This window comes from Branchiostoma belcheri, unplaced genomic scaffold, assembly GCF_001625305.1.
Source record: "Branchiostoma belcheri isolate BF01 breed outbred unplaced genomic scaffold, Haploidv18h27 scaffold3, whole genome shotgun sequence".
Classification (NCBI taxonomy): Eukaryota; Metazoa; Chordata; class Leptocardii; order Amphioxiformes; family Branchiostomatidae; genus Branchiostoma; species Branchiostoma belcheri.
Genome location: NW_017803909.1, coordinates 5,374,626 through 5,398,718, shown reverse-complemented (window position 1 = coordinate 5,398,718; position 24,093 = coordinate 5,374,626). Strand labels below are relative to the sequence as shown.

The following is a 24,093-nucleotide window of genomic DNA, read 5'->3' as shown; positions in this document are numbered from 1 at the left end:
GGCGTACTACGTATACGTACTGCACCAAACGCTCAATGATTATGATTATGACGTTTCAAACGGACGTAATATTGTTAGCTATCATTTAATCTTTCTTTTCTTCCATGATGAGCAGAAATAAGACCATCCACGACAGTTGATATATTTATTTTCCACTTCCATGTATCCATGTATTAGTATTGTAGCACAGCTTAACCACAGCCATACACACGGTTTTCATCGCAGTTAGTGATCGCAAGAGAATGCATTCCGAAAGAATAACAAACTTCTATTGATTATCATACAATAAAAATAAGATGCCGTGGATGTGAAGATCACCTTATACGTTCAATCATTCATTCGAACTTCAATACTTTAGTAAACCTGACCACATTCAATAGGAATATTTACATCTTTGAAGTTGTTAACGTAACGCTTACAACTACGTGAACCACTCAAGGGCAAGAATAATGGAACGTCGTTATTCACGCATTGATGACACACAGTTACACCACCCGAAAGTCATCTGTAACTATAACGATCCAAAGCGAAGTACTACACAACGACAGCAATGTCTGAGCCATGTGTACTTTCACGAGACGTCTTTCCGTCTTTGGGACCCGGAGGGCTGCCTTTCGGGGCCTGCGCCTGAAGCGCCTCTGTGACTTGCGTCCGCACGGTTTTGGCGAGGTCTTTCCTAAGAAGCTGCGCGATCATCGCGGCGTCGGAGCCGCTGCCGCTAGACGCTTTCCCGGGAGAACTGGTGGACGTGCCCGGGCGTGACGCCGGCTGGTACTGGTCCAGGAGGTCGAATCTCAGGCTCGAGATGTCCTGCTTAATTTCCTCTAGTTCACCTACAAGGAAAAATCATGATATTACGTTTGGAACAATTCCACATTGCAACACTTTTACAATTATGATTGAAGCTAATAGCAAAGTTCTTTGATCACAACCATTTATTTTTCACGATAAATGGTTGTGATCAAAGAACTTTGCCTTTCATTCGTTTACCAACCTGATGAAATTATTTACGGATGATTGAAGCGATTTTAAAACTTCAACTGAAGTTTAGCTCTTCAATATTGCCATTGAATAATCAAACGATATCAAAATGAATTCGAAAACGGACCTTCGTTGATTTCATCGTTCTCCTTGTCCTTCTGCAACTTAAAGATGTACCTGGTCACGAGTCTTCTCATGACGGTCTGAAAAGCAAAGAAATCATATCAATCTACGTTTTGTCTGGGTAGAGAAAAACTGAGTGGAAAGTTTTAACTTAGTGACACTGCAAATCTGCTCTCAATCTACCAACTGCATAGTATGTAATTCCATATGCCATTCCTCATTAGCTACTAAGATAAGATGGAAAATGTAAAGGATTGTGCAACTTGTGAGTATGATATAGTACATGTTTGGTTTGGTTTGGTTTTCCTTTAATGCCCACGATCATGATAATGATCATTCTGGCATACTCATTTTCACCTGAGGGAAGTGATGAAAGTAGTGTAAAGTGCCTTTCCCAAGGGCACAAGGATGGTGACTTGGCAGGATTCGAACTCGGGACCTCTTGGTTCTGAGCCGAACGCTCTATCGTTACACCACACCACCCCACATGTATATATGTAGTGTTGTAGACTAGACATAACAAAGATACAGTAACACGTCTTGTCAGTCCAAAGACAAGGTTCCGAGCTTTAATTCACGTTACATGAAAGGAATGTACATGAAGTAGTTACAGGGATACTGACACAAGAATTCGTTTGAAGCTTACCGTGTACTTGGATTCCCTCACTCTGGACCTGGAGAAAACATTGTTTACTTGCGCTTGGTGTCGCTGTAAAAAACGAGAAAAATATTAGCACTAATGCGTTTGAGCGGAATGTTTGCGGATGCGGACTTTTTTCCAAAACAGTGCCACCATACGTAGTTGCCAGCGCATGCGCCAAAACACCTCCACCAGCTTCAGCTTTTACTAAGAAGATCCCCACAAAACAAGACAGTAACGTTACAGAGAACAACAAGAATTCCGAGACTTCATACCTCCATGAAATATGGGCTTGATATGTAAATGTAAATTTCCTCTTTAATTATGCAAATTACCTCCGCATTAACATGATATATGCATCGTGATGTATGTTAACTTTTGATTAACTTACAGATGTCCAAAGTATGACATTCCCATTATTCACCATTAAGAAATCATAGAATGTTTGCATAAATTATGCAAATTAGGTCATCATTTGCATAATTAGTATCTGTTCGTCATGTTCTGCCTGCCATAGGTTACATACATTACATGTATGAAAGTAGTATAATGTAAAACACTGTAATCATAGAATTTCCTCATTAATTATGCAAATGAAGTCCTCATTTGCATAATTTGCATTTAATCATGTACATCTCTCTCTTAGCTACCTACACACCAAAAATTATGAAAATACGTTGTTCCTATCTGGACTTATTGGCTTTTAAACATTTCGCCAGAAAGTGCCCTGCAGTTCCAAAACAAGCTGCTAGGGGGACCAAACTCACACCACTTATTCTTGACAGGAAAAGCAATCTGTCACCAAAACATCAAGACCATAGCATGTTCAGGACAAAAGATACAAAAACCGGAAGTTCTGCTGCAGTACCAAGGTCATCCACCAGGAGGCCCATATTTGACCTTGACGTTTGTCTTCCTAAGACTAACCAACAAACCAAATATCATCATAATCCATAAAGGCGTTCTGAAGTTATGCTGACCACAAAGTTGCGGAAACACAGACAGACAGACAGACAGACACACAGACACACACACATACATACATACATACATACAGACAGACACGCCAAAAACAATACCTCCATTTTTCATGGAGGTAACAACAACAACAACACAGAATCACAGGGACGTTCTAAAACAATGATCGTGTCAAACATCTCTGTTTTTCCGTGTCACTGTGCTGTTCGTTACAAACGGGCAAGCTTTTAATACTAGTACTAATAATGTGTAGGTTTCTGGGCGGATGGGAGTTTTGATACTGCGTTTTCTGGGGTTTTTAACGCGTTTTTTTGCCGACCATCCTACAACCAGCCGCCAAGAGAAAGTCTGCACCCGCCCGGAGGCCTGCACAGGAGGCTAGCCATTGTACACATCAAAACATGCAATTGGGCTTCCTTGCCCCGATTTCAAACCCCACCACCGGTTCAGCACGGGTGTTCTAGAGACTACAGACTAGGTGTGAAATCCCTTGCGTCGTTTTCCCACCTTTTCACCTGTACTGTCATAGTAAGCCTGTTGGCGAGAACGACAAAACGTCGAACATGTCAGACTTTGGGTAACACAAGCGTTAGTCACATTGACATTGTGTGCGACACAGTTGTTTTTTTTGCGTTAGTGTTTGTTGAACATATTCTATACGGAGAAAAATTAATCCGATGTAAAAGAAAAACAGTGTGAACCAATAGATCTCTAAGCCACCAACGGTCCACAAAAGAAGCAAGATAGCACTTACTTATATAATTATATAACTAATTGACCTGCATCAGCAAATGTTAGTACATGTAGTATATGGTTAAAAACCCGAGGCTTACCCATCTGACCAGCGCCTTGATGGGGATGATCGTGCCGTTAATTGAAGGCGCTTCACCGGAGTTCTCGTTGGCCCGTATGTCCACACTGGAGAGGTTCCTGTGCCTCTTGCACTTCTTGCACTTCTGCTTCAGCCACTTGAAACCTCTGTTGATACAAGGTGACAATTGGTAAAACTGCTCAGAATACTAATCTGTACAGTAAGACTTTTCAAGTAGCATCCACTGCTTTTCCACTGCTTTTCGTGTTTTCAAACTCTATCCAGTTTCTTGAGTAACTGTTTTCTTGTGTACAAACAACATTAGAAGAATTTAACAGAATATTTCTCCATTGTACTAAACACTATCAACATACAAGAACGTGTCCGTCCCTGGTGCTGAACGCCATCCCCATGAAAGTTAACACTGCGGAGTTTTGTATGTTCAAGGGGTGTGTTTTAATGAAAAGATTTACCACTGTGTAATGAAAAAACGAGGGAGATGTGCTTTTTCATAGATACACACTTACTTGTACACCCCTGACGGCGTGGGGACGAGGTTGAACGGGAAGGGCGCCACGGAGATACCTTTGCCAAAGTACAGCATGTAGAGTTTAGCACGGGAGAACTTCCACTCCACGTCCGAGTCCGCCTGCAGTTAACAAAACAAAACAAAACAGAAAGAAATTCTTTATATTGTTTTACTTCTCCTTTATGGCCTGGGGTTTACTATGTCGAATGCTTTATTCTACATAGCCTCCAGAGCAAACTTTCTAGCGGCAGCGTCTTTTCGGCGGAGAAGCTGTATTTTGGGGAGGGATATATCCGGGGACTAGCTGTTTAGGCTCTCCCCGAACTGCCACGCTCTAGCAACAAACTGCCTGCTAAAAGGTCTCGGACCGGAGTTTCCTTCCGTGTTCGGAGCCTTGCCCCCACTCGTAGCCCTCCCTGATCTTGCCCCCACTTGTAGCCCTCCCTGATCTTGCCCCCACTCGTAGCCCTCCCTGATCTTGCCCCCACTCGTAGCCCTCCCTGATCTTGCCCCCACACGTAGCCCTCCCTGATCTTGCCCCCACTCGTAGCCCTCCCTGATCTTCCCCCCACTCGTAGCCCTCCCTGATCTTCCCCCCAACTCGTAGCCCATGCCCGCTAGATGCCTGCACAGGAGGCTAGTTCTGCGTACACACGTTAGACCACTTGTCCAACATATCCAAAGAAAGGAATACTTAGGAGACGAGAAGGAACTGCTTGTACTGACCGTGATGTGTTCGTACGACTTGTTCATCATGGCGATGAGCATGTTGAGGAGGACGATGATGGAGGCGACGTTGTACAGCCCGAACAGAAACCAGCCTACCCTCTCCACCAACTCCTGCTCCACCCCCGGGACAATGGTAGGGTCCGAGTCCAGCTCAACCATCCCGAACAGCGACCAAAACAGCGTCCTGAAGGCCTGGTACCAACTGGGGTGGAACAACGTTGGCTTAGCTTTAGTTATGTTGACCGAAGGAAAACATTGTTTTTGCTCAGTTTCCTCTTCTCCAAACACAAAAGGTTAATGACCTGAACCAGACAGTCTATCACCATGGTAACTGGTGTTAGGTTACATTATGTTGCAATTTCATAGCTGGAGGGATTTAGACTCCTGTCTGACTATATATCTGAATGTGTTTGAGTGAGAATTAACAGAACAGACCATATGTGAAGGTAGACATTATGCATTTGCCTTGCAAATGTTACCTTTCTGGTTTTGAACTTCTTCAGTAATGCTGCATAGGATGGTTGCGCTACCACACAATGCAAAGACATCAGGAAAGAAGAAATATTGCTCTGAGTTCAATAAAGGTCTAGTACTACCCGCTGATGTTAAAGAAGCGGTTAAATTCTAAGCGTGGTTATCGTGGCCTACCGGAAAGTGACGTCGGTACAGTACAACTTGCATGTACATGACATATTATAGGTTGCGTTGTAACAGCCACATATCATTCGAACAATACATACAGGACTTACTCAATGAAACCAAAGCTCTCCACCGGTCTCCCCTCTAGCGTGTAGTAGTTGTACAGGTTGAACAGACCCATCCAAAACGCAACGAAGATGACGAAGAAGATGATGATAAATCTAATGATATCTCCCATCATACGTCCCAGCGATATCTATACAAAGAAAGACAAAAAAACGAACACTTGTGTAAGCCATTTTCTCTAGCATTTGAAGGAAAATTTGAAGTTGAAATACAAAAAAAATCGGAGATATTAAGTTCTTGATGTCCTGAATTCCCCCATGTCGACCACTAATTCCTGATTGCTTCTGGTCAGATTCTGAGACCTTAACGTTCACCCCATTTCCTTAGTCAGACCTTTTGGCCTCCTGTCATGCTGCCTGTCAATCTCACCCTCTTTCAATCCACGTGCTGTCAACCCTACTCTGTTTGGACTAACAGATACAAGAACCCATGACACAGCTCAGCCACCCAAAACAATTATCAAAATGTGCCGTCACCACGTCTTGTGATTAGATGTTGGAATATCTAAAAAAAATCATCAGAATCATTAACTTGTTGTCTACGAGAATGTTCTTGGAAGGCGATGCAAATTTCCGTGTCGTAAACGGTCGTCGCCTAAACCGAACGGTCGTCGCCTTTTCTCAGAACGGTCGTCGCCTTTCCGAACGGTCGTCGCCTTTTCTCAGAACGGTCGTCGCCTTTACGAGCAACACTTCTGAGAAAAGGCGACGACCGTTCGGAAAGGCGACGACCGTTCTGAGAAAAGGCGACGACCGTTCGGAAAGGCGACGACCGTTCTGAGAAAAGGCGACGACCGTTCGGTTTAGGCGACGACCGTTTACGACACGGAAATTTGCGAAGGCGATCCCCGGCCTAACGCGTCTTCAATCCTTCCGGATGAAATGTTGCACCTCTCGCCATGACATCACTTACCTGTAGCGGGCCGAGTTCCTCGCTGATGGGGAAGTTGATGAAGACCCTGCAGAAGGCCATGGTACAGCCGACAGCGAACAGGCACTCCGACACCAGCTTGGGATCCTCTCCGAGCCATGTTGTACGGTCTGGACTCAAACAGAGCATTATAATGAAATAATGATAATAATGATAATAATGATAATAATGATAATAATGATAATAATGATAATAATGATAATGATGATAATGATGATAATGATGATAATGATGATAATGATGATAATGATGATAATGATGATAATGATGATAATGATGATGATGATAATGATGATAATGATAATAATGATAATGATAATGATGATAATGATAATAATGATAATAATGATAATAATGATAATGATGATAATGATGATAATGATGATAATGATGATAATGATGATATGATGATAATGATGATAATAATGATAATGATAATGATAATAATGATAATAATGATAATAATGATAATAATGATAATAATGATAATAATGACAATAATGACAATAATGATAATAATGAATTTATTGGAACTTTCGTTCTATGCTCCACATTAGATTTTTCAGAAGTACAAGCATAATGTGTGTATGTATATATGGCGGCGAATGCTATATTAGAGTTTGGCTGTCAAAGTTTCAAAGTAGGTCTGTGTAGAGATAGAACAGATAGTCCAGTCCGACAAAATGTCCTCGTATTGAGAATTCTGCAAAAAGTATCGTTTTATATGGTGGTCAAGTGCACGCGTGGTGTGAGTGATGAGGACTCACCTGAGTCCAGGAACCGGTAATGACCCCACACTGTTATACGGTCTGCGGCTCCTTGGACTGTAGCAATACTCTCAGCTCCGGTCACGTTAAAGAACGCTCTAGCCTGGAAAACACGTAGTCAGCCATTAGCCATCAGATTATACAGTACGACAACGGAATAATAAACATGTTATGACAAAGCCGCTGTCGACGGTGCGAAAAAAGCCTACTCAACTACTCAATATTTCTGACTAGCCGACTAAATCCGAAGTTGGAGGGGGAGACCGTTACTTTCTGATTTTACCCGCTGTCTGACAGGAACGGCTGTCAGAAGCCGGGTAAAATGAACCTCCCCTTTAACCTCTGCTTGGATAACATAAATATGTAGACCAATCTAAATATGCCCATCACAATTAGAAGTTCGACCAATGAAAGAAGGGTAATAAGCGGTTCGACCAATTGCATTTCTATGTTTTGAAGGAGGTGGGCGGGGCTTCAGGATCGGTCTATACCTCGGCTGTTTTGATGTGCGTGGCGACGTCCAGGACGTAGCACGTGACCAGGAAGATGGACATGAAGGTGTCGTACGCGTTCCACTTCTCGCGAGAGAAGCTGGTCCAACCGATGAACCACAACAGCCGGCACTTCATCAGAACAAACCCTGAAAACAAACAAAACAACGAAATTAAAAGTGTCCTATCGTAATGCTAAGAAGGTACATGCCCATAATCTTTTTTTAAAGCGGAAAATTTTACAGCAGGAGTGATTCTGTATCTGTATCAGCATAGCCGGTATAACCGTCCCTCTGTGTAACACACCGGCTTCACAGGCACGCGGCGCGGCGGCAGCTGGCAATATTACACCGAACGACTTGTTACACCTAGCCTTTGAACATCTAGACATCTAAATATTGTGTAAAGCTATCTAGTGAGGATGCCACCACTGTACTTGGTGTTCCACTCTGCGATACTTCTAGGGAAAAAAATGATTGTTAGCTACCTGCCACAAACAGCATCAGGGTGATCTCCAGCCAACTGGAGATATCCGGACGCAGCACGATGGAGGACGGCAGGCGGTACTGAGAGATTACAGCCGGGTGGACCGTGATGTTCGCGCCTGGGACTGTGGGGGAAGTGACATATCGCACAGAACGTGCATAATTAGCATAGAGGCACGGTCATTTAGGCCCTATTCCCAATAGGATAAAATTGTCTAGATCGAGCCGAATTGATTCGCTTTGATCCGGCTTCGATCCAGCTCGGAGCCGGATCTTCGAGTGTACCCCGTTCCAATTCTCCCTTTCCCTAATCTCCCCTGCCTTACCTCACTGCCAACTGTGCGCCTTTTATACTAGTATTCTTACCCTTATTTGCATACGCACTCATTTGCATAAGTATCCTGATTCGTCGATGTATGGCATATGCATATAGATTAGCATATGCACAATGATTCTTAAAGCGTAAGTTATCTGCAGTACATATATTAGATATGATATATATTAACATATATTAGATGAAGAAGTAGAATTCCGTACTTTGGCCCACTCCTGCCGACTGTACGATCAGCAGCGCCAGGAAGATGAAGTAAGAAGCTGCAAACAGCGAGAACTTCATCAGGGGGCGCTTCATGAAGGTGCCGATCTGTGGAGAAAAAAAGAAAGAACCGTCACATTCATTGTCTTGTCAAACCACATGTATATGAAGACATAATCCGTTAGTGTTCCTTTCTCAAAAATACCGCAGTGAAGTAATCGTAGGGATTGTCCGTCGTTGGTACAGAGTCTTTGTCGTCTGATGGCTGATGGCGATGCCCAATGTGAAAACGCATTGAATAGCACTTTCAGGGTCTTCCAGTACTCGAAATTACCCTTACTAAACCTAAAGCACACTTTCCACAATGTCCCAAGGGTTTCCTGGAATTTCACTACGTAGGAATGTGGGCATAAATGTTTGTCAGCAAAATCCCAGAGATGTGAGACATTCCTGTGGACATTCCATTCCTGTGGATAAGATGCCTGTACAATTCCTAGAATTCTTGCAAACACAATAATTCGCCATTAGGCTCCCCCCTGAGGCGTCGCCAAAAATAACTGTTTCTGATATAGGGCATTTAGACAAAAGCTGTGAGCTGTAATTATCAGTGCAATGCATTTCTCTGTCATCCCACTTCATTTCAGAGGGAAACTAGCTCACACTAGCTCACACAACTTCACCGTCCAAATAATTCCTTGTTCGATATCTTTTTTACAGTGACAGTTTCTTTCCCCTTACGGCCAAGCTTTGGAATTCCCCCATTACGCGGAAGTGTTGACAAGTGTTTCCCACCAACCTACAATCTACAGGCTTTCATATCAAACGTTCACCGCCATCTCTTGACATAACCATGTTTCTCTCATATTTCTAGTTCAATGACGAGAAGTGGTCGCATAGGCCTTGCATTGAACTACTCCGTTAAAAAAAGACTTGTACGTGCTTAATCCTCATATGTATATATCGCTTACAAACTTTTTAAATATCTATAGGCTTTTATTAAATTTTAATGCGTCTTATTAAGCACACTTAGACATCTTTAATGTAATTATTTATTGTATATACACTGTATGTAAACAGACCTGTCAATTCAGCCTTTAGGCTGCTATAAGGCTGTAGTATGAAATAAACTTCAAACTTCAAACCTTACCTTGCTGTTCGGGGCGAGCCAGTAGCCCAGCATCAGTAGAGGTAACATGGCGGTGACGACGATGAACATGAAGAGTTTTATGATGAAGGTCGGTCTGGAGGTGGGGGCCGTGGTGTACCACAGGTCGTACAGAGGCTGCTGGCAGTTCGGATGTGACACAAACTGGAGGAACAAAACATGAACAGATTTGTACGGTTTCGGCACGCAAAAAAAAGATGTTAGAACTTTTCAAGAACCTGTTCTTAACTATGACGTCACATTGCCAAACCGGGGTCTGGCCGGGCAGTCTTATGGAACAAAACGACAACAAAGCTTTAAAAAGTTTAAAAAATTAAAATGGGAACTATTTGCGTATATCATCAATATAAATTTTAATTTTTCGTTAATTGAAATAGCCCGACCGGGAACCGGTTTGGAAATGAGGTGACCTCGGCATTAGCATGGTTGCTCTCGCGAAAAAAAAAACTGTTGCTGAAATACACGAAGTTCCTAATGAGTTCAAACGTCACAGCATAGGATACAGGAAAAGTCCATGTCCTAAACGTAAAAAAAACACAAATTTATTCACAACGTCTGGCACCTTAAGTACATTTTTTTCAACGACACCTTGAGAATTATGCAGAATGTTAACTGGACAACTCGCTCACCCTTTTCTGCTCGTAGCGAATGGCTAGTTTGATCCGAGGTAACAACAGCATGTCATCGTCAAGATCCACGGACTCGGCCTCCGCTTCGCCCTCCTCCTGGTCCCCGGGTTTCTTATCCTCCCAGGGCTCGTTCAGAACGGTATTGATTTCGTCTAGAGTTCGACACTGATCCAGCAGATCCACGGCATACTGTTCACACTGCTTGAACAACGTGGTATACTCATTCTGCAAACAAAATGATGATATTAAAAAGTTTAACAAACGTTATCCTTCAGATAATTCACAGTCGCCCAAAGAAAAAATTGTTGCTTGCTTGTTTGTTTGTTTTTGTTTCTATGTTTCTAGAGGAGTTGGCCTAGTAGAAGAACACTATGTTCCTGTTGCCGGCGGCTCCTCTCAGAATTTTAATTTCTGTAAAGCTGAATAGATAAATAAAATAAATAAAAAGAATAATACCAGCAACAACAATGACAATCTGACAAGGATGTAAAATGGTGACTGGCAGATACATTCACTGATTCTGATTTCCTGTATGTCCTAAGTTAGAAAACATGGTGATGACATTGTGTAACAGAACAAGCATGTCTCCGGATGCGGGTTTATGAATCGGTTTTCCTTTTTGTAGTGGAGCGATAGCTCTTCGTGTCCCACCCTACAGTTGACATCTTTGACTGTAGCTCTGCAGTTACAATCTTTCAGTGTGTGTATATATAGAGATTGTCCTTTGACTTCACAAATGTTTGTGTTAGGCAGTTTTTGTCTTGTCGGACGTTGAACAAAAGAGACTATAAAAAAGGCCCGCAGTCGTTGAGTTCACAACAACCTTTGATAACCAGTCACCTGTCGTCAGGTGGACGTGAAAATACATGCCAGCACACAATCACATCCAGAAAACACAACAAAAAAGGCATTCTCGGCATTTCCAAAGGTGACAAAGAAAAAGCCAAATACATGTACATTTAACAACAGCATGTATGACACTAGAACATCTACATAATACATGGGCAACTGGTGTGACAGGTGGTGGTGCACGAAAAAAATAATGACAAAATGACAAAAATAAAGTGCATAAAATGAAATTGAAGTGTACAACAATGTACAACAGCCACACCAGGAAACAAAAATGGACCCTAAAGCTTGGTGTTGGCGGGGAGGTCAACAATGTGAACATAACTGAGACTATGAAACATCATAACTTACCTTCAATTCTTTCTCTATCTCTGCTAGCTTTCTCGTCTCTCCTCCGATCTCGAAAGCAGATCGGATGGGATCGCTGGAGGAGAGTGAGATGTACGCCGGACTGGCCAGAGCCCTGTACATCATCAGCCGCCATCTTGAAAACCTGAAGGCGTCTGCCTTTCTCCTGTTCTCGCAGACGTTACACGGGCAGAAGTAGTCGTGTGGTCTGACCACATGCTCCCCCTTCTCGTGAACCAGCCGGTAGATGATGTCCACTTCGTTTTTCTGACAAGCCATGATGATTGGCGTCATTTCTGGCGGGAAGGGCGACATGTCGTCCTCGTCTATTTTGGTGGGAAATGTCAAGTCTTCGATCGTTTCTGCCTTGGAGGCCTTCCATTCTGTATACACTCTGTGGCTGAGGATGGCCTCCGCTATTCTCTCGTGTCCTTTGCTTATGGCAATCAGAAGAGGTTCGTTGATTCTGGACGAGTCTAACGTAGGGTCTTCCAGCAGGCACTCCACTACTTCGTAGTGTTCGTTCCCTACTGCCAAAGTTAAGGCCGTCCTGCCCATGTAGTCCGTGCGGTTGATGTTGAGGTCGTCCCCCTTGTCCTGTAGCTCCCGTCTGACCGTGGGGGTGTCGCCGTACTCCGCGGCGTCCAGGAACCGCCTCTCCCGCTCCGTCAACCGCGACTCCGCGTTCAGGAAGAGATTCTTCCCCGACGCCCTTTTCCGGTGGGGATGATTTTTAGGCGCCATTTTTTAGATTCTTCCTGTAGCTAACTATGGACGCATCACCAGAAGACGTCTATGCCTGTAGAAAACATGAAGAATTCACGTCAGAAATCAATCATGATGTTCAAATGCTACTAGAGGAAATCTCAATCCCTGACTTCTCCTAGGGACATTGAGACATAGTGTTCTTTGCAACAAAAAAAAAGTACATTTTAAGAGGTCCTATGATTCATTAACTATGAACACGACCTGTAGAGCGTCCTCGTCATTGACATATCATTTCCTCCAAGCAGTGGGAGAAGTGTGTGTGAGTGGTCGTCAAGAGCAGATTACGGGAAAAATGAATCAACATGTCGAACCAGCTGTCGGAAGGACCACCTTCTCAGCACCTAAGTAAACACTGTAACAATACAGCAGCTCAACCCCACATTGTACGTGTTCACCATAACGCGAGTCACGGCAGTGATTCTGGAGCGTTAGATGTTTATTTGTGTCGAGAATGCATTGTTTTGCTTCAATTTTGGGGGTTGTGGCAACAGTGCGAATATTATTCGGATCGCTGGATGGTCCTGGTCGAGTTAACAGGCAACATTCAGGCCAAGCAGCAATATTTGTAAAAGAATCAACTCTATCGGAATTGAGGAAGTGTGGGGCGCATTATTTATGCTACTGTATATGAAGCCTTCCAAATGACAGTATAGAGAATTGAGTATAGAGAAGAACAAATCAAGCAACACATCAACGACTTCCCGGTCTAATGCTGAAACGCCTACTGGTTGCCGTGCCTGGTCTATGCATGCCTGCCCATCAGTGTCAAAAGTTTCCATGCGTGAAGGTTCTTTCCCCGAAATCTTTCCAAAAACGGCACATACACGTAAGCAAGTCTTTTGTCGTGTCCATCCTAAAGTTGAAATGCAAACCCTTTCCACCGCAGACACCGTGGTGAGTCCGCTTTGTCTCACATTCTGTCGAGCATGGACGTGGAACATCTGTCAACACAGCCAGCGGTCACACCAAGGCATACATTTCTACAAGGCGTGCTTTCAAAATAAAAGCTATCTCTATTCAGACTTCTCTTCACCAAAAATCTATGATCCTAGAGGATGACCCATGCCATAGTTCAACATGTTGTCCCTTTACAACATCCCTGCATTATTAATCTGCACTTAAGATGATTGATTTAAGTCCTGAGAAGACATCTTAGCCCAGTAGAGTCTGTCTTGTGTCTCTGAGTCCTTTTCTCGGTAATCCGAGTAAGACTTTGCAATTGGCCTACTAATAACTAAAAGGTATTTTCCCCAGGGGCCCAAAGGGGAACATGTTACATTCACTCGGGACTACACGCGTTGTATTTCATAAGATGATTGGACATTGCTGCATTCATCATGATATGTTTCCATACGGTTCACCATAGTAATATTGTAAGCAAGGCCCCCCAATACTCAAATCCAAATATCCCTACATATCTTCTGTTTTCAACATTTTGAGCAGATTTTGAAAAGTCCGGTCGGAATAAATGACTTGTCAAGAGTGTAGTATAGTATTTCGTTTTACACTTTTATATCATTCCACCCTGGGTAGCTTTCGCCGCTTCGACGCGACTATGATGACGGTTAAATACTCAGGTAGACCATATCTGGCCAAAGCGCTCTCTAAGACTGGGTGAAATAGAAAGTTTAGTTCCGAACGTTTCGAGTGACATTCACCTCCTTATCAGAAATGGCTATTGACCGAGACATCCGCTACATTTTATCCAGTATTACTGATTGTTTTGTCCAGAAACTTAACAGACGCCACGAATTTTGAAGCTTTCCGAGAAAAGGCAACAAGATGTTGTTGAAGTGTTTCTGTCAGAGCATTCAATCCATACAACGGTTAATGCCCATTCATGTCCAAGGCTCGTATCCGCTTCTTTGTCAGGTGTTACAGAATGTCATGTCCAGTACAACATAAATCAGCTAACATGACTGTAAACACAAACAACAGAACACGAACTATTCTATCGGTAAAGGAGCTATACTCAACTCGGAGACGAGGTAAACCAACTAGAAGCCCTGCAACATGTTCATTTTTCCAGAATGCCCATGTCGCGATTTCGCGTGTTTTCGCCCAGATAGATTTTTATGTAGTGCTCTGAATTATTTATACAGTCCAAACAGCTGTTTCCTTTCATCTTCCCTCGATGAAAATGGTGCTGAGATAGACGTTTGAAGTCGGAAATTTAGTTATCATTAAGCATGAAAGAAGAAACACCTGTCATGGGCACTTATAGAGTCATCCGTCCAACAACACTCCCTGGCACGCAACTCAGTTTCCATAAGTAGTGTATGTTCACGCGTTAGAACACAACAGATCTGAAGTTCTAAAACCTAAAAACACTAAAACACCTGGTGTAGAATTGCGACAGTGACACTGGCGTTATTTTGCTAATGCTTCGTTCCATACTAGAACATATGGAAATTACTGTAGATCCCGATTCACTGAACTTAAATACATGAAGTGTTGATCTCGATCCTGGGAGAACACTATTAAGGGATAACAACATGAAGGGTCTGCACTAATCGTCTTCAGGAGTCAGCTCAATGGAGCACAGAGACGGTTAGTACAGCAAGAGCTTCTGTGTTGTTTTAAAGTTCAGTGTCGTCATGCCTGCAAAAGTACAGGAGACCGACATACTCCTATGCGCACAAGGGTGGTCGCTCCCTGTACCTGCGTGGTTGAAGGTGCTGAGGATCAAACTAAAGCCGTAAATAACCACCAACGGCCCAATTACAGCATGCTTGGTTGTAGGGGGCAACAATTTGCCCACCTGGTGACCCAACAATCGGCAATTATGCCACGGAGACCGACCATACCGAACAAACAACATTCACTTTTCCACTTCAGAGTATTTCAGATGTGGTGTTCTCATCCGGAAAATATGCGCTTCAGCACACATAGATACTTGGCACGTCGTGGCCGGTGGAATGTGAAGACCGTAACAGCTGCAATTCTCTTCGCGCTTTGCTGTTGTCTGAAGAAAACAAGTCCTCGATATTCTTCTCCTGTTTGCAGACAAATTTTTCATGCCACCGAAAGCAAGTGTTTAAGACCACATAGCGACATGCTGTAATTTTATCACCGCGATATCTGGACTGGGATAGACGGAAGGCGACCTAAAGCAGAATTTCACATAAAGTGTTAAAACACTTACGTGGGCTGTTGGGAATGTGCTTCTTCAGCAACTGCAGGCCGATTCCACAGTCATAGATGCGATTATCAAACAAGACAGAAAACAAGCCGCTAGGGTGACCAAACTAATGTCACGTCTTCCTGGGGACAAGAGCTATCCCCCACCCAAAATCTGTGACCCTGGCATGTCCAGATCGCGAGATATAAAAACCAGAAGTTCTGTTGCAGTACCAACAAAAGCCGCCAGGGGACCCAAAATTTAATCATTTCTAGGTTCCGGCAAGACCTACCCAGCTACCAAATTTCATGACAATGCATATAAAGATTCTTGAGTTATGCTGTTCACAGACAGACGGAAAAACAGACAGACAGACAGACGGACAAACGCTACTGAAAACATAACCTTCTTGGCGAAGGTAACAAGAAAGAAAAACAAAAACCATGACAGTGTCGAAAGCAGCTTTCATGAACAATAACCTGTATAGTACTATATCATGTAAGCAATATACGTGTCATACGGTAAGATTGTCCAGTCAAACATGAAACCCTTGTCCTTCTCCCTTTGGGGTTATTAAACGTAACTCTAAGCGTGTAATCGTCGTGAGTACTCGATACATTATTTGATTCATACTGTTAACCTTTGCTGGTCAGATATCGTGTTTCCTTTCTATCCGTGATAGAGTTTCACATCGTAAGGTGAAAAGTACGACGGCCTAGAATTTGCTCCAATTGCTCTTGTTTGTGTGCATATTTCGGAGAGAAACTATTTCATCAATACTCAAGCGATTACCAGCGTGGTGCTCTATGTATGAACTCAAGACCATAGCATGTCCACAGCACGAAATATCATACCCATATACCCCGCTGCAGTACCTTACAAAACCACTAGAGTACCCAAAATTGACATCGACCTTCCTTTTCCCAACCTCATCCTACCTACTAAATATCATAGAGATACATGTACCACACCTCAAGTTATAATCGATTACAAAATCAGCAACCCAAATGTATGGTGTACCTAAACACATAACCTTCTGACGAAGGTAATAAACGGCCCACCGAGCCGTGCCTAAGCATTAGAGAGAAAGGTTTGGCCTGTGTGATCGGGACAAAGGAGACACAACAGTTCTGACCCACGGTAAACACTTTTAAAACCACACCTCCAGATCCGATTAGCGACCGAGCTGTGTTAGATATACACAGGACAAAGATTGGACGTGAAAGCGCGCTGCACGCCACCTGCCCCACTCAACCGTTCCTGGCGATTCAGACATCACCAAATCACATTCATTCGGACAAGAGAAGAACTTGAAAGAAACGCCCCCTGGGTTTAGCCCGGTACCCAGTCTTACGCTGTTGGGGTATTCAGGCAGGCTGTGTCTTCGGGGGATCTAATAGCTTCCACCGCCAGTGAAACAGGCCGACCCGGTAGGAGTGTTCCACTAATAACAGATGATATGCTTGAAATACACACCGGGAAAGCTAGCTGAGGCGGGCGGGACAGAGCTCCTACAGCCCCGAGAAAAACCCGACCCTACCACGTAAGACTGGATACCAGGCTACCCTGGCTGTCATGCCTAGTCAGTGCGCCACACGCACACAGTCTCAACATCAGGGCCCCCCCATGAGAGGGAAAGTGCGACTGGAGATCTCGTTCCTACACCGCACGTCTGTGGTTCTCCACACTACAAAAGCGGTCTGGTGACCTGTGTCGGTTGCCATCTAAACAAGACCCGCGATACCCACAGTTTAGAGCAGGCTGCGTTGTACAATATCTTTTCAGTGAGGCCATATGAACCATTCGTCAACAAGGATCTATGTCAACTTTTCCCGCCACAAGACAATTCAATTTTGTACGACACGCCTTGCGTTTCATTTTTCTGCGACAGACACACAGTAAAGAAGACATCACGTATGGAATACATAGTGGTTTACCGAGTCACACGCAAGAAAGGAGACACCCATTTACTACTACAGCATCTATCCTTTACTCAGTCTACCGTAAGCTATGAATTTTAGTATGCACTGAATTTTTTATCATTAAGAGATATCAATGCCCAGTATATAAGACGTACTGACGAGTACAATGGACAAACTGTAAATACCTTCAAGTTCTAGTATATAAAACGACCACAACCGCTAAATACTTACGCAATTCAGACGCAAGTCTGCAAAGTGGTAACGCAATAAAGTTTTGAAGTTTCAAGTACATGTAACGTTATATCTAATGCGTGTCCATTCATCCTTCATCGGCATATTTTCATCACCTCAAGATCAAGTGTCACACAACCGACACAGAGTCATTGCACTCTGGTACATGATGACTCTGACAATTGATGACAATTGTTATGCATCAAACAATCGTGTAGCCCGAACAACTTCAAACGGCGACTGAGGGCATATCCCATACAGACAGGTATGATATTGCAATGTGGACACATTTAATACAGTGTTGGACGTCCCCAGTGTGTCTAATGTGTTACATATTCTGCACCATAAACAGAGCCTGTCACATTTCGGTGATGAGGATATGGGATGCATTACTGAGAAGATACAAATTGAAATAGTTTGTGTATAAACAAAACGGCTATAGAAGCGTGCCAGACGTTGCTTCCATTTTCTGTCGCTCTAGTTAAGTGTAGGAAACAGATTGTCACTGAAAACAAAGACAGGAAGTGTTGCAGATTATGATAAGTTGATAGAATCTTCCCTGGCTGTATCACTCATGCTTGCCATGCATGTTTAGAAGATAGACTAGTTTTGTAGAATTAGAAGAAAATCGTTTCTAAAACTTCTAAATCTTGCCATACTTTATACCTTGTGTAACAGTTGCAATAGCTTATTCACGCCCAGCATCATTTCCTAGCCATACCCTTGGACAACCCTCAGGCATATCACATGCCAGCGGCTTGTAAGTGTGTGTGTACCCAGTCACACCGTATCGGGGCGTTATCCGAGTCGATAGAATAACATAAAGCACTAAAAACTCCGAAGTGTCATTGAGATTTTCAAAAAGAGACCAGGCTAACAAACATTAATCATTGTTGAGCACCGCAAAGTGGCATCCGTATCGAGCCTTCGGAAAACTTTGTGGTGCTAAGGCCACAGCAAGTAAATTCTATGGATGACATCCTCCGCAGACTCGAAATCTAATGCGAGCGGGCGAAAAAAACAAGGCGGGCTGAAAAAAAACAAGGTTCCTACATTTTTAAAATTTGACTCATTCATTGTACAAATGGTTTTGATTCAGGGGGGACATCACATATACACAGCCAGCATCACATATCACTGCATCAAAGTAAGAAACAAAACATCAGAGCCTTTTCTTGTCTCCTACTTATCTGCCATCCACCTTCCGGCATGGCAACAGACATCTTTGCCCATTTTCGGCATGGGAGTTTGGGGACCACTGTCAAAAGGCAACAAAATTTCTTGCTTTTTTTTTCCAAAATCAGGCGAAAATTAATGCGCGTGCTGATGTCATCCATAAAAATTACTTGCTGTGGCCTAACCAGGTGCAACAGTGACAACACAATCACAGTCCTGGCGCTGAATTGCAGCATTAAACACACGGCACAAGGGTTTTCACTTGTGGAGGAGGGCTGTTGAACTTTGCCATGGCCATCACCTTTGCCAACACCGACTCATCTAACAATCACTTCCACAAGCAACAGTTTTAAAAGCCCGAACAGAAGTGTGTGTGTTCTCATGATCTCCAAGCAGATCCCTTTCGGTGACAAAAAGACAGTATCAAATTGGCCAGGCAGTATCCATTAGCCAGAGAAGGTCGCCGGCCACCGTTGGTGGGGGTAGCGACAAAAAAACGGCCATATATAAAAAGCTAACGATCATTCCCCTACAACCTCTGCTTGGAGAGTATGTTCTCATTGACTGGGAGGCGGCTGTGAGAAGGCCCACCTCAGAGGATGGAGAAGGATTACCATGTTGCGATCATATAATCATAAAAACAACTGACATCTTCTAAGCTGACCGCGTGTATATCATTTCTTTGTTATAAAACAAAGAACTAACTTTTCTAGTGTTAGTACTGTTACCAGTTGTGCGTCAATCTGTTACAGGGTAAACATTTCCCATTTCAGAGCGTACAAAATGGCACCAGTATTGATTGAGCATTGCATAACTGTGGCCCAGATTGTCTGTCCGTGAACATCAAAGATTTGTTTCCATCAACACGGCTCGATAAAACACGATAGCTGACGGCAAACTTAGCCCACAAAAGAGCAAGATCGATGTCAGAACCTACACGAGAAAGGACTATTGTCGTGTTAGCCGCTGTAGGACAAAGCCTTAACACCAATCTCCTGTCAAAGGTGTGCGGTGATATCGTAAATAGATCGGCAGTCACGTTTGTCTTCGATGTAATTAAAAGCTAGTTAATTATACGTCTGACAGAAGAACCCAGTTGACTCTGAAAGACAGGTCGTTTCCTGTGGGGTACTGCGTACCTACTGCAAAGATGACTGGCCCATCGTATTTGTTACTAACTACTCTATTCTTAATATCACAAAACCAGCACATTATAGAAAATGTGGGACCATTCGTCTTCCACTGTCTCGTTAAAAGAAGCCAAACCCAATAAGTTAGAATTTAGTGTTTAGTAGTTATCCATAGTCCATCCTGTACTTTAATGTAATGTAATTGCAATTGGCCTACGGGTAGGAACTTGCAATAAACTTTCTATTATTTTTTGGTGAAGTATATTTTTTTAAGGCCAAACTTCTTGAGCTTCCATAATCCAATGTCCTGGGTTTCAATAAGGAGACTGGTCGTCTTCATCCCCCATCATCACCATGTAATTGTAAAAAAACGCCAACACAAAGACTGTGGTCTGATGTGGCAGCACATCTCAACCATCTGTATCATGTAGAAAAACACAACCTGCTCCCCTTTTTAAGTCGTCAAAGAAGGCCCGGATCAAATGCTGATTTCCTGCAGGCCCCTCCCAGTCCTTTTAATCCACGTGAAAATGATCACAGGAGAGCGGACAGAAAGTTTGTCAAAGGAATTAGGGCGTTGGATTAAGTTTCTTTTCACCGGTAAGATATTCTAATTTACAGTACGCGTCCTTGATCAAAGGATATAGTCAGTGCAAACACAAACGTACACTATTTTGTGTTTGTAGTCAAAACTTAATTTGTAAAGGATAGCTTATCAATCTTAATTAAAGAAATATAATGTCACAGTCTGTGTAAATGAAAGTACTTCCTGCTTTCCTTGGCTCTAAACGCAAACTGCTGTTCATTCCACCAGATAACAAAAACACATGACTACACTAAAATGATAAGTAACTTTATCCTATTGTTTAACCATGCGGGTAATCAAGTTAATCTTAAATAACCTCTAACCCTTTATGCCGCCCCCGATGGGGCCATTCACGTGTGTGATTGTTATGATTTCGGAAAGAAAACGGCTAAAACTAGATTCGTCGTCAGGTAAGTGAACCCATGTTAGGGGCTGCTGGTATTGTAACTATCCAGGCAGGGGGTACGTCTGGATACAAGTAAACTAAATGGCGACAAATGTACAGGGGGTGGGGGGTGGCATACCGGACTGGGGGTATAGTGAAAGAAGTACTCACTGTCAGGGGTAACGACAACAGTGTCTGGAGGCACCTGTCTCTCTCCATGGACACATGGTCAAGGTCATTTCACCCGCAAACAAAAACACACGAGAACGATATTTGATTATTATCAGTGGGGACTATAATAGCTGTCCACAACTTGTCTTGCTCTGCTTTGCTATACGCTAGCCTCGGGCACTTTGAACATTCCTTTGTGTGCTTTTTCTTTAGCATGACCTGCTTCCTTTCGTAACAACTGACGGTTGGAGTTGATGTATGGACACCGCTCCATTACAAGCAAAATAAAGTCTGACCTGTTTCCTTCGCCATTTTTGACTACAGTGATACTACGATAGTACAGTAGGCTTTTTTTAACAGTACAGAACTTGGTTGCAACAAATACACACTCGGATAACGTGGCTTTCTGAGTGAAACACCTTTCTGGTGCCTCTACTTTCTAAGCAGCTTTAGACTTAGAGCATGACTCAAACCTACGAGTATCAGCCAACCGTTCTAAAACCGTGCCCTCATGTGCCCTGCAACAGCTCAACTTTCGCTAATGGCAAGGATAGACCCTTCAGGATATGCTTCTTGTTGGTGTATTCTTCATAAAGTCTTTCTGGATAAACCTCCTTGATTTAAACAAACGCTGAGCGGCCACAAATTGCCCAAAGAAAGCAGCGAGGCTTGTTTGTGGCCCGTGACAAACAGTGTTGCAAGGCGTAACGTCTTTGGAACCATTTGGGGGGCGGCCTCGGAAGTTTGGACACAAAACAGCCCTGCATAAACATGTTTTTATCAGTAATGGTTTTCTGCTTGATCATCCAGAAGAATTTGTGGCTAACGTTTCAAAATGACTCAAGGCTTCCCTTTCGCCGTACCTCGAGTCCCTGTCTCTTTGTCCATTATCCGGTAGGGTGAGTCGCTGGTCTAAAAATGATCGAGTAGTTCCGGGGATGGCCGTGTTGTCAGACAACAAAACGTCGCTGGTGACAGCAAACAGACATTTGGCGTACAGACGAAGGCAATCTACTATCAATACATGGATGTGAAACACCTTACCATGATCAGGGTCCGTGCAGCTGGCTCCTGTGGCCATGTGTTGTCGCGGTAGCGCCGCTCAAGACAATCTCGTTGTGGTGAAGACGTCACTTGTCAGGCGATGTGTGAGACGCGCTCTACAAACACCTCCACTGCCCGATCGCCGGTGAACTGGCAATGTAAACGATACCGGGTGCTCCAAACAATTGCCTCGGTGTTTGGTTTCCCCCACCGCGTATAGGTACTATTACCTGCTGCGACAAAAAAAGGACGATTACCTGAATACAAAGTGCTTCCAAGGGGCATCTGTCGTCACCCCTGTGTCTTGTCAAACTGATAGCTTAACCGATCTTAGCGTGTCCATCCGACTGGTGTCTCCAAAAGCACAGAGCTGATCCTCGCGAATATATGACATCAGACGATGAGTCAAGATCAGAAACATGTGTTTTTTTCCAAAAGCAAAGACGACAGAGTCTTGGCAGGTGTCCACCATGCATACAGGTCCTACTGACAAGAAGGGCATAGGACAGACCTGTCCGATCGGTTTACTAGTATTGTTATGGTAACCATGCTCAGGGCACTGGAGAGAAAATTATCCCCGTGTCTCTGGTTGTCAAAGGTCAGAGCAATTACATGTAATACCTGTGGCAAAACGTACAGTCCAGAGATATGGGCGGATTCGGTCACCCAAATGAGTTTTCAAGCAAAGCGTCGATCCCTTGGTTTATCTTACCTCTCATGGCATGTTTCAGTTTGTACATCACAATATATCATATCATATATATATTAGTCATTATCGAATACATGTCTAAGATGAATATGCAAAAGAGCCACGAATGATATTCTTTCTTTGACCTGCTAAAACATTACTGTAGGCTTCATGAAATAACTGTTTAGCGGGCCAATGAAACATATCGCATTAGGCTATAAACCCGGCATGAACAAAATCATCGGGTTCTTGAGTTGTATTGGCACATTTTTTTCGTGTAAATCTAATTTAAGGGGACATGGCAACTAAATCATCTTCAAAGTCATATCTACCAATGTAGATTCAAGACTAGAATCGATATGTATTGAATTTTGCCCTATTACTCTGCAGACCAATTCTAACCTGGCCGATGTACATTTGTATGTGTCAGTGGCGAGTGATGTCTACATGCAGTAGGCTGAACTCCTGACATTTAAAGTGTTGACAAACAGGTTTGGGTGCGTGCTTAACTATGATTACACGGACAAGCAGGACAAGCTAGCCTGGATTTCGAAGCTCGAGGGGATGAGCTTCGGCGGGTACTCGGGCGTGGATCGGGTTTCCTCGGCATTGTCCGGGCTGCGCTCGGACATGAAAAATTTACTCAGCATTGTTGGAGAACAGCTGCAGGTCTTTTTTTGCTGTCTGAGGAGGGGAAGTTTACCCACGGAAAAATGTAGAACGTTACTTGTTTGCCTTTCGAGAAGTTTATCGTAACGTTCTGCCATTTATTTGCCAGACAAGGCAACAGGTGTAGGTGGGTGGAAAAGTACACCGTACATGGACGCCCCCTAGCGATAAAGTGATGCACCTCTCCATGTTTGTATTGATTTCGTGTCCAATCGGCCGTTCCAAAATGGCCGCTACGAGTCGCGGGTCGAGGTACACTGCGCCAAAGTTTGCACAGCTATCAGCTGCTTATCGCCTCTCTTCTCCCACATAACCTGCCCGAAGCTGAACCATGACCCCAGAGGAAGACTCTCTACACGCCGGGCAGGACGGCCTGGCTGACATCAAGCCGCTCGGAGAACTCACGATGCGTAGGAAAAGGCGCTTCGAAGGCCGTCCTTGGAGGGG

General features: G+C 43.6%; 1 protein-coding gene across 2 annotated transcripts; it reads right to left on the bottom strand.

Moving 5' to 3' along the window:
* Nucleotides 1–510: 510 nt before the first annotated feature.
* On the bottom strand, nucleotides 511–22,778 carry LOC109473868 (short transient receptor potential channel 3-like). 2 transcript variants are annotated; one of them, XM_019773990.1, is made up of 16 exons: nucleotides 22,290–22,778; nucleotides 11,759–12,554; nucleotides 10,559–10,783; nucleotides 9,912–10,073; nucleotides 8,767–8,872; nucleotides 8,232–8,354; nucleotides 7,745–7,893; nucleotides 7,254–7,356; nucleotides 6,469–6,596; nucleotides 5,541–5,686; nucleotides 4,789–4,993; nucleotides 4,061–4,182; nucleotides 3,556–3,700; nucleotides 1,751–1,813; nucleotides 1,109–1,184; nucleotides 511–833 (listed from the first exon to the last, which is right to left on the bottom strand). In XM_019773990.1, exons 2-16 carry the CDS (start codon nucleotides 12,497–12,499, stop codon nucleotides 535–537), a joined length of 2,793 nt encoding a protein of 930 aa, XP_019629549.1. In that variant the 5' UTR covers nucleotides 12,500–12,554; nucleotides 22,290–22,778; the 3' UTR covers nucleotides 511–534. The 2 variants fall into 2 exon arrangements, with proteins under 2 accessions (XP_019629549.1, XP_019629550.1); XM_019773991.1 differs by having other exon boundaries at nucleotides 535–833; nucleotides 22,547–22,778.
* Nucleotides 22,779–24,093: the final 1,315 nt, after the last annotated feature.

Excerpts from the sequence above, each read along its gene's own strand:
- LOC109473868 (XM_019773990.1), bottom strand. The coding sequence starts at position 12,499 with ATGGCGCCTAAAAATCATCCCCACCGGAAAAGGGCGTCGGGGAAGAAT. Across the intron at positions 3,701-4,060 it reads ACGCCGTCAGGGGTGTACAA|AGGTTTCAAGTGGCTGAAGC; the intron begins GTAAGTGTGTAT and ends TTGTATCAACAG. Across the intron at positions 834-1,108 it reads GAACGATGAAATCAACGAAG|GTGAACTAGAGGAAATTAAG; the intron begins GTCCGTTTTCGA and ends TTTTCCTTGTAG.